Source organism: Galeopterus variegatus, unplaced genomic scaffold (assembly GCF_000696425.1).
Source record: "Galeopterus variegatus unplaced genomic scaffold, G_variegatus-3.0.2 Scaffold4222, whole genome shotgun sequence".
NCBI classification, from domain to species: Eukaryota; Metazoa; Chordata; class Mammalia; order Dermoptera; family Cynocephalidae; genus Galeopterus; species Galeopterus variegatus.
This window is the reverse complement of record NW_007730333.1, coordinates 127,382-137,293: the sequence shown is the minus strand read 5'-3', so window position 1 is coordinate 137,293 and position 9,912 is coordinate 127,382. Positions and strand designations below refer to the sequence as shown.

Below are 9,912 nucleotides of genomic sequence, written 5' to 3'. Positions count from 1 at the left end.
GGGACCGCCACCCTGTCCCCGAGTACCGCCATATTCGCCCCGGCGCGCAGCCACCATGAGCGCCGCCGCCTTCCACATCTCCAGCCTGCTGGAGAAGATGACGTCCAGCGACAAGGACTTCAGGTGCACCCCGCCTGCAGCCCTCTGCAGCCCCCGGCCTTCCCCCCGACGCTGCAGCCCCCGCGCTAAGCCCTGCACCCTCCCCGCCGCCCTGCGCCCCGTGGCTCGAGTGCCTGCTTCGTCCCCCGCCGGGCAAGCGCCGGTCCCTGCCTGGGATGCCCCAGCCCCGCCCTCTTCCCCGTCCTCGGCCTCTCCCTTGGGCTCCCAGCGCCTGCCTCTTCCCCCACTGGAACCGGCCCCTTCCCGGGACCAGCACCCCCTCTGACTTTTCACCGATGCCCTCAGCTCTGCCCTCTTCTCAAAATCACCCAGGCCTCCTCCTTCCCGATCGGGACTGCTCAGACACAGCCTGAAGGAGGGGGCTGGGCTGAGTCTGGCTTTGCAGCTGGGGAGGAGATGGTTGGGGTGGGGGCTTCTAGGTTTTGTTTGCCACTCCCCTTCCCCACTCCCTTTTTCCTTCTTCCCCCTCCCTCCAGCATCACAAAACCAGGGGAGCAGAGCTGGAAAAAATGGCAGAAACATTTGGTCCAACCCCTTATCCTCAGGGGAAACTGAGGCCCAAAGAGAAGAAGGGTTTGGCCCGGCATCAAACAGCCAGTTCTGGACTTTCCAAGCTGAAAGGAGACCTTAGAGACCAACGTAGCCACACCTACTTACTGAACATTCTGTCATTTTATCCCTATTTTACAGATAGGGAAACTGAGGCTCAGATGTATGAAGGGCCTAGGTGCAGTTATAAAGCTAGTAAGTGGAGGACTTGGGGTCCAAATCCAGGTGAGTCTAATACAGAGACTGAGATCTTAGCAAGGCCCTGACTCCAGCCCAGACCGGTGAAGGGACTGAGAACTGCTCCTGTGGTTTGACCCCTGCCCTCTCCTGCAACCCATTTCTCAACACCCTCAGGAGCCCCCAATGTTAGTAGAGCCTCAGAGCCGCAGTTTTGGCTTCAGATCCCGGCTCCCACCACACTGGGTGTGTGACTGTGGACAAGTTACTTAACCCTTCTGAGCCTGAGCTTCTCTTTCTATAAAATGGGGATAGTAACGGAACCCACCTCCGAGGGCCACTGTGAGGATGAAGTGAGGCAGCACGTGTGAAATGCTTTGATTAGTGGCTGGCACCCGGTAAGCACTTAATAGACGGACACTGTTAGGATTCTGTGCACATCCAAAACCTGCCACGCCTCTCGCCTCTCTTTTTTGCACCTTCTTGATCTCCCCCCTTCACCTGCTACTTCTACTCAGTTGTCACCTCTTGGGATGCCTGTTGACCCCAGGCAGGGTTAGGCATCTCCCTGAGATCCTGTACCTTCCCCTGGTATTGTCACTTTTCAACCCTGGGAGACCCTGAGTTCCCAGACCACCAGGACTGTGCACTTTCGGTGCTCCAGAGCCTGGGCAGGGTACACAGTAGGTGCTCAGTGAATGTTTGCTGGGTCACAGGCTCCCTGCTGTGCTCTCCACATGCAGTCTCCTTCAGTCCACCCATCCGCCTGGATGGTAGCGATTGTTCTTCCTGTTCTCCAGAGGCTTGGAGGGGTGCAGTGACTTGCCCAAGATCACATAGCCGACCAGAGGGGATTTGCACTACTGTCTCTCAGACCTCGGTCAGACTCCGGGGGAGGAAATGGGCCTTGCCTGCTAGCGTCTAAGAAGCCCTTTCAGCCTGTCTCTGCCAGCAGCCTCGAGAACACTTAAAACCACCCCGAGCATATGAGAACGGTGTCTATTTTTAAAGTCCGAATACCACGAGGGCTGGGGCCTGCTGACCAGCTGTCCAGGTGCCCATGTGGCCGAATGTTTTAGCTGAGTTGCCTCTAGGGTTTCTCTGGAATGAAACTGAGACCGTCCTCTGTTCTTGAAGAGGGTGGTGACTGCAAATAGGGGTCCCTGGCAGGGTGGAAGAAGCCTTCGATCCCTGTTCTTCCTGGGCCCCAGCTCTATGGGCAACAGACTGCTCTAGAACAGTTCAGATTCCAACAGTCAAAACAGATAAAGTTGGGGGCTCTTGTAGGAATTCCCAAATCATTTCTCGAAAACATAATAGTATTGGTTAAGGAGCCAGGAGACCTGTCTGATGGGCTGATTCTCCGCGCAGTTTGCTGTGTGACCTTGGGCATTTCCTGCAACATCTCTGAACCTAGTTTCTTCATCTGCTTCATGCTAAGAGCTGGTTGTCCTAATAAAACCTTGCAAGGATGCTATGAGGTAGGAGCAAAGAAAATTCGCATTTTATACACGGAAAAACTGAGGCCCAGAGAGAAGGAAGCCGTTGCCCAAGGTTACTCAGTTGGTAAGTGGCAAGACCAGTATATTTACTTAAAGCCAAACTTGGGTACTCAAGCTCTTACCCACCAAATTATATACTCTCCTTCCCCCAGCACCCCCTTACACACACATATATGCAATCTGGCTTTCTTTCTCTGAGAGCTGGAGGTCTGCTGGAACTTGGGGGTGTCAGAAATGCTGAGGCATATTTCAGAAGAGTTGGTCACTGCTAAGGGCTCACTCTCTCCCTCCTCCCCCCTGCCCTCACCCTGCCCTCAGACTCTCTGGGGACCTGTGTTTTGCTGAGCGTGGAGTCTCAGAGGTGAACCTCATGCCCTTGGCGAGTTCACAGTCTGATGGAGGAGATGCTCTGGTAACCAGACTTGCATCGCAGAATGAGAAGTGCTGTAATGGAAGGGTGCAGAGTGCTCTGAAAGGATCCTGTCCAGTGGGACCAACTGTGCTTAAGGGGTGTGGGTGGCAGGTAGGGCAGGGTGACCAGGGTCATCCCTGAGGCTGGGACATTTGAGCTGGGCTTGACGGATGAATAGGGGTTCAACAGGTAGAGAGGAAAAGGGGCAGGAAGCCCATCTTGAGCAAAGGAGCACATCCCTTCGGTTGCAGGGCTGAGCTGGGCCCCTGTGGACGGGGTCAGAAACAGCATGGAGACCCTGCCTGCTTTCTCAGAATGTCCCCTCAGCTGAGCAGACCTAGGGATCCTGTGTTCACCTCAGGCCTTGGCATGGCTCAAATCCAAGCCTCCTCCTCCACCGTACCTTGGCCCAAAGGTGGGCACAGTCAGCCCTGCCATCCCCCTCCTCACCTCCAGTGCAGCCTCCTTCCTTCTGTCAGCAGCTTGAGGCTAATACAGCTGTTAACAGCCATGACATCAACAAGTGCCCTTCTGGTAATGGCACCGTGGGCCTTCGTGACATCGATTAGCAGGTCTGAGCCTGCAAAGATGAAGGCCGGAATCCTGACTGTGACCGATTTTGCCACGGGAGGCTTGGGGCAGAGCTCTTGGTTGACTCGCTCAGCCATGCCAGAAATCAGGGCTGGGGGAGGAGGCGGAGTGACACAGCATGTTGGCAGATCTGGAGGCTGTGTCCGGGGCACCACTTTCTGGTCCCAGCTTTGTGGCATCTCTTTGCTCCTCTGTCCTGTTTTCTCTGCAGCCCCCACTCTCTATGGCCTTCCAGCTCAAGCTCCCACTGCAGTTTCAAATGTCCAGGACAGGACATCAGGTCACACGGACCCACTCACCTGTGGTGCCCACCCTGAGCTGTGGTTGGGAACTGGTCAGCTGTTGGTGGCTGGTTTCCAAAATATGCCCGTGGCCCAACAGCATGACCTAGGGCAGTGGTTTTGAAAGTGTGGTCCCTGATCCTCAGCATCCTCCAGGAACTTGTGGGAAATGCAAATTCTTAGGGCCCAGATCTACTGACTCAGAAACTCTGGGGGTGGGTCCAGCATTGCTTAACAAGCCCTGTTTAATCCCCCTGTGATTCTGATGCTGGCTGCAGTGTGAGATCCGCTCAAAGTTGATTCTGAGTTAGGATGTACAGGACGAGCCCCCCTCACCTGTCTGGTTGAGAGACTTTTTGGTGACACCTGACTCAGTTGCAAGGTGTCTTTTCAACCTTCTGGCCCCTCTCCCAGCTGTTGTGAGATGTGAATGTTGCAACGTGCCACTGTAATAATGGGCAATGCCATTTCCTGAGTGCTTACCACATGCATACACACCCCATGCGGCAGGTCCTGTTCTCATCCCCGTTTTTCAGACAGGTGAAGGGGCTCAGAGAGCTGAAGTGACCTGCCCAGGTTCACATATGCATAAATGGCAGAGGCAGGAGCCACCAACTCTGAGTCCCTAGCATTTAGCCAGTATTCTGTGCCATTCCTAGCCTCCACCATATGGCAGTTGTTGTCACACATACCTGAGTCTCCTTGTGGTAGCCCAGGCATGCCCACTGCCCAAATAATCTGCTTGCTCTTGAATCCTCGTATCAAGATCTACTTCTGGAGGAACTCTGAGATACTGCCCAGATCCACCAGGGCCCAGGAGCTGCTGGGCCATCTTCCTCTGCCCTCCCTGCCCAGGTTCATGGCCACCAGTGACCTGATGTCAGAGCTGCAGAAAGACTCCATCCAGCTGGACGAGGACAGTGAGCGCAAGGTGGTGAAGATGCTGCTCAGGCTCCTGGAGGATAAGAACGGCGAGGTGCAGAACCTGGCTGTCAAGTGGTGAGTGTCGACCTTGGTGGGCTCAGGGGAAGGGAGTGCCCCTTTGGGTGCACAGTGTAGGAGCGCTCCTTTGGGCATGCTGAAGAGTTGTGAGCAGCTCTTGGCCCCAGTGGAGTTGGACAGTGCCTTATTCTGGGCTCCCCCAGAAGTAGATGCTGAGACCAAGATTCAGTTCTAAGTTTATTTGGGAGGTGGTCCCAGGAAACACGGTTAGGGGTAGGGAAGTGGGGCAGGGAAGGGAGAAGGCCATAAAGGGCACGCTGCCAAGCCAGGACCACCATGGAAAAGTTGAGCTCAACCCCACCAGGGACCTCTGAGACACAGTATAGGACATGTCCCTGGAGGTTTTCCACTCAAAGGGGGAGGGAGCTGGGGTACTCATCCACCGACTCTGTCAGTCATTGGTTGAGGGCTGCTGCTGGAGTAGGACAGAGGGTTATTCATTTCCTGCCACCTCCAGCCAGAGGAAGCCCTCAGACAGCTGCAGGTGCTGGCAGCTGGAAGGTCAGGCTGGCATGTACTAGTGTGGTGAGGGCCGAGGGGACACAGCGTGGGCGGGGGCATACCAGAAGCCTCAACCCTGGGCATGGTGAGGTGGTTATGTGGAGACCTTGGCCAGTTACCTCCAGAGGAGAACAAGTGAGATGGGGTGTGTGCAGGGCACGTGCATGGGTGTGTGGTGAGGTGGGCAGGGGACTTGGGAATGGCAGGGGTCCAGGGTCAACAGGGTGAGAGAATTGGGTCACTGTCTCTCAAATCATGCTCCGTGAGCTGGGCCCAGGCATTCTTCTGGGCATGTTAGTGAATTCCAGCATGATCCCAAGAGCAGAGGGAGTGCAGTAAAGGGTCTTATGCTTTATGGTCTGGGAGAGGACGCAATCTGTGGTCCATGGCACAGGGAATAGCAGTGGCTTCCCACTAGCAGAACCAACACCCCTTTTTATGACAAGTAGTTTATAATACCCTTTTCCTATTATGAAATGAAACTCTGCATGATAACCTACCTCTACACATAATTACAAAAGTATACATAATGCCCTAAACTGTAACATAAAGGGAAATAGAAGGAACATAGTTGATAGTAAAATAGCGTGTGTTTCACATGTCAGTGCTCAGGCCTTGGGACAGTAGAAGTGGTGCTAAAAATATGGGAAGCCTGCACCCAGGGCTGAGCTCATCGCGAGGACCCAGCCGGAAGCAAAGGTGCATGCCAGGGGGCAGGAAGGGGGAGTTGGGGACTCAGGTATCCCAAGCAGCATTGCTCTTAGTGGCCAGATTCTCTGAAGTGGTGACCATCTAGTAAAGTTTCCCAAAAAACAGTAACAATCTTTTTTCAGTTTACCTGATTATTGCATTCTTGGAAAATCTGAAGTATATTAAAACAATGCAAAAAAGTACTTTGTGTTTACATTTAAAATGAAAGTTTAGTGCCGGCCTGTGGCTCACTCGGGAGAGTGTGGTGCTGATAACACCAAGGCCATGGGTTCGGATCCCAATATAGGGATGGCCGGCTAGCTCACTTTGGAGAGCGTAGTGCTGACAACACCAAGTCAAGGGTTAAGGTCCCCTTACTGGTCATCTTTTTAAAAAATAATAATAATAAAATAAAATAAAATGAAATGAAAGTTTAGACTCAGATAATTATAGAAAGGCTTTTTACTTATATGAATGCCTAGTGGGATGTTAGAAACTCTTGCAAGACATGGACAATGCTTTGTTTTGCAAAATTGTCTTTCTACCATTCCTGCTCTCCTTAGAAGTGTCAACTCAGTAGTTATGATGACTAAGTTCCCCCATAAATTGCCAAGGCAGTGTCACCCCTGCTAGGAACCAGTGCTACAGGAGGTAGGATAGGAGGACTCTGTGATTACTTAGGTGGAGGAAAAAGTCGAGGGAGCCAAGGTTTGAAAACTGGTATGCATCACGGTCCCCTGGGGCCCTTATTGAAACTGTGTGTTCCCTGCCCAGGGATTCAAATTCAGGGGATTGAGAGAGGAGCAGAGAAGGGCTGGGGCAGGAGGGTGAGGATATAGCACTCTGGAATCTATGCTCTGATACACACCAGCATCTGAGAACCACTCTTAGGGCAGAGGTTTTCAACCTTGACTGCTTGTTAGAATCATCTGGTGAATTTTAAAATGTCCCACCATCCAGGCCATACCTGAAACCAATGAACTTGGACTCTCTGGCGTGGCGCCCAGGTGGCCATTTTTCAAAGACCCCGGTGATGGCATTTTGCAGCCAAGGCTGAGAACCAATGAGTCTAGTGCAGCCAATTTTAAACTTTCATATGCAATCAAATCATCTGGGGACCTTGTGGAACTGCAGATCCTGGTTCAGGAGGTCTAGGACCCGAGACTCTGCATCCCTAACAAGTTCCCAGGTGACGATGATGATGCTGACTCACAGCTGAGCTTTCAGAAGCAAGGCTCTGAGGCAGAGGTTCTCAACGTGTGATTTGTGGACCACCAGCATGAGCAGCAGCTGGAAACTTGCTAGAATGTACAGTCTTGGGCCCCACCTAGACCTCCTGAATCTGAAACTGGGGTGGAGCCCAGCAATCTGTTTTTAACAAGTCCTCCAAGGATTGTGATACATGCTCAAGTTTGAGAACCAAATGGTGCCATTTGGGGCACCATTTGCCATAGGCTGAGATGCAAAACACAGGAAAAAATGCAGGTTTGGGAGGTGCCAGCAAGAATCTTGGCACAGCCAGAGAGTACCTCTCTTTCTGGCAAAACAAAGGGTCCCCTGGTGACCCAGGGCCTTTCGCTTGGCACGTGTGGCCCAGGGAGTATGAGGGGACATAAGCAGGTAGCTGACTCGGGCTGAGCCTGGGGCTTTTAGACCATCCTTTCTCCCCCCCTGCTCAGCCTGGGTCCTCTGGTGGGCAAAGTGAAAGAGTACCAGGTGGAGACCATTGTGGATACCCTTTGTGCCTACATGCGGTCAGACAAGGAGCAGCTCCGAGACATCGCCGGCATCGGCCTCAAGACTGTGCTCTCGGAGCTCCCCACTGCAGCCACAGGTACCCAGGTCCCCCGGACTAAGTACTATTATTATTTGTCCCAGTTTATGGTTAAAAAAGCAGGCTCAGAGAAGTGAAGGGACTTTCCTAAGGTCACTCAGCTAGTAAGTAGCAGAGGATTCAGACCCAGATCAATTTAAGTTCATGTCTCTGTGTCAATTAGGAATGCTTCTAGCTGTGAGAAATGAACTAACTAATGGCATCTTAAAAGAGTAGGGGGTGGTTCTTCTCACACAATAATTCTTGAGGGATCAGCTACTCTGTTTTTGCAGCAATTCATTTTAGCAGCTCAATATTGACAGGGTTGAGGTCTCTGCCCATGTCTCCTCTCCTTTATAAGAAAAGTGCACATTTTCCCAGAAGACCCCAGAAAACTTCTATTTATATCTCACTGACCAGAACTGGGTCACTTGGCCACTCCTAGTGTCCAGGGAGGCTGGGAAAGGAAGTTTTAAATTTTCCTGCCCCTGATTCCTCCACTCCCCTAGCTGTCTGTGCTCAGGAACACAACCAGAGCAGATGTAAACCAGAGGTGGAGGCTGCCTTTTCCTCCAGACCAGGGAAAAGGCAGCCTCCTCCTCGTGCCCCGTGCAGGTTCCGGACTGGCTACCAACGTGTGCCGGAAGATCACAGGACAGCTCACCAGTGCCATCGCCCAGCAGGAGGATGTGGCTGTGCAGCTGGAAGCCCTGGACATCCTGTCTGACATGCTGAGCAGGTGCAGGAGGCTGCGCTGGGCAATGAGGAGGAGGGGGTAAAAGGTGACAGGAAGGGACTCAAATCCACGGAGCCAGCACCTGCTGCACACCAGGCTCTGGGCTTGGGGCTCCCTGATCATCCCAGCAGCCCTGCAAAAGAGAACTTGATTGTCACAATCTTACAGGCTCTGAGAGGTGATGTGGCTTGCCCAAGGTCACACTGTCAGTAGAACCTCCTATGACTTGAGCACCTACTACTCCACAGCCAGAAAAATGTCAGGTGCTGGACTAGTGCTGGGAATGTGGGGCTGGATCAGGCTCGGTTGCTCCTAGAAAGGCATTCAGAGACACATGTAAAACTATGAGTGTAGTAAGTGCAACAGTAAGGATAAGAGCAGGGCCTATAGGAGCTCCCCCTAACCCAGCTGGGGTGTGGGGAACCTTCCTAAAGAAGGTCCTGCTAGAGCTGAGCCTTCGGGGAGGGACAGGACTTAGCTGGGTGTGGGTGGACATAAGGCGGACGCCCAGAGCTCAGAGGCAAGAGAAGATGTGGGATCCAGGGGCCTGTGAGGCCAATGAGTTTGTGTGGAATGAGAGGAGAAAAGGTCTCAGGATGCTTACGGGACAGAAAATGCAGGGCCTGGTTTGAAGGTGAGGACAGGAGCTACTGAGACAGGCAGGAGGTATCTTCTGCCTTTGCAGAAACCACTCCCCGGTGTTGCCCCTTGTCTTGAGTCCGGAGCTCAGCTTATTGAAAGGGCACTAGGGAGCCAAGGAAGGAGTTAAGCAGAGAGCGACCAGGTCAGAAGTGCATTTTAGATCACTCTGGTTTTGGTTAGGAGGATGGACTGGGGGACGGGGGTGTTGAGGCGAGCCGCAGACTCCCAGGAAATCGGGAAAGCCTCGCTGGAGCCCCACCCCCGTCCCCTGTCACCATTGGGCCTTCTCCCCAGGCGGAGAGCCTGGATGCCTGGGTTCACGTCTTGGCGCTGCATTTTTTGGTCAAGTGACCTTGAGAAGTTCCTTCCCCTCTCTGTGCTTTCTTTTTTAATTTTTTTTTTTTGAAACACAATCGATTATATGTATTTTGGGGGTACAATATTGTCTGTCAGTATTTGCGTACAATATGTGATGATCAAATCTCTCTGCTTTCTCTATTGTAACAATAATAAATAATTTAAATAACTCCTCGCAGTTGCAGGGCCCCTGTTTTCAAGGGCCATTCCATTTGCTGCATCATTCTGGGGAGGAGGAGGCAGGAGAGGACGGGAAGGGGCGGTGCCCGGCCCGGGCTGCTGGCCGGTGGGCCCGGCCTGACGCCCCCTCCGGCTCCCGCAGGCTGGGAGCCCCGCTGGGCGCCTTGCACGCCAGCCTCCTGCACTGCCTGCTGCCGCAGCTGAGCAGCCCGCGCCTGGCCGTGCGCAAGCGGGCCGTCGGGGCGCTCGGCCACCTGGCGGCCGCCTGCAGCAGCGACCTCTTCGCCGAGCTCGCCGACCACCTGCTGGAGCGGCTACCCGGCCTTCGCGCGCCCGCCAGCCCCCCCCCCATCCCCCCC

At 53.5% G+C, this 9,912-nt stretch overlaps 1 protein-coding gene across 2 annotated transcripts in view; it reads left to right on the top strand.

Annotated features, from left to right (window-relative positions):
- Positions 1–43: 43 nt before the first annotated feature.
- Positions 44–9,912, top strand: part of CAND2 (cullin-associated and neddylation-dissociated 2 (putative)) — a 29,500-nt gene continuing 19,631 nt past the window's right edge. Inside the window, exons 1-5 of one of the 2 annotated variants that reach the window (XM_008587032.1) lie at positions 44–123; positions 4,488–4,631; positions 7,505–7,659; positions 8,254–8,377; positions 9,696–9,905. In XM_008587032.1, the coding sequence (XP_008585254.1) occupies positions 56–123; positions 4,488–4,631; positions 7,505–7,659; positions 8,254–8,377; positions 9,696–9,905 (701 nt within the window). In that variant the 5' untranslated portion in view covers positions 44–55. The remainder of the gene's footprint in view (positions 124–4,487; positions 4,632–7,504; positions 7,660–8,253; positions 8,378–9,695; positions 9,906–9,912) is intronic. The other variant, XM_008587031.1, reaches the window with a different exon arrangement.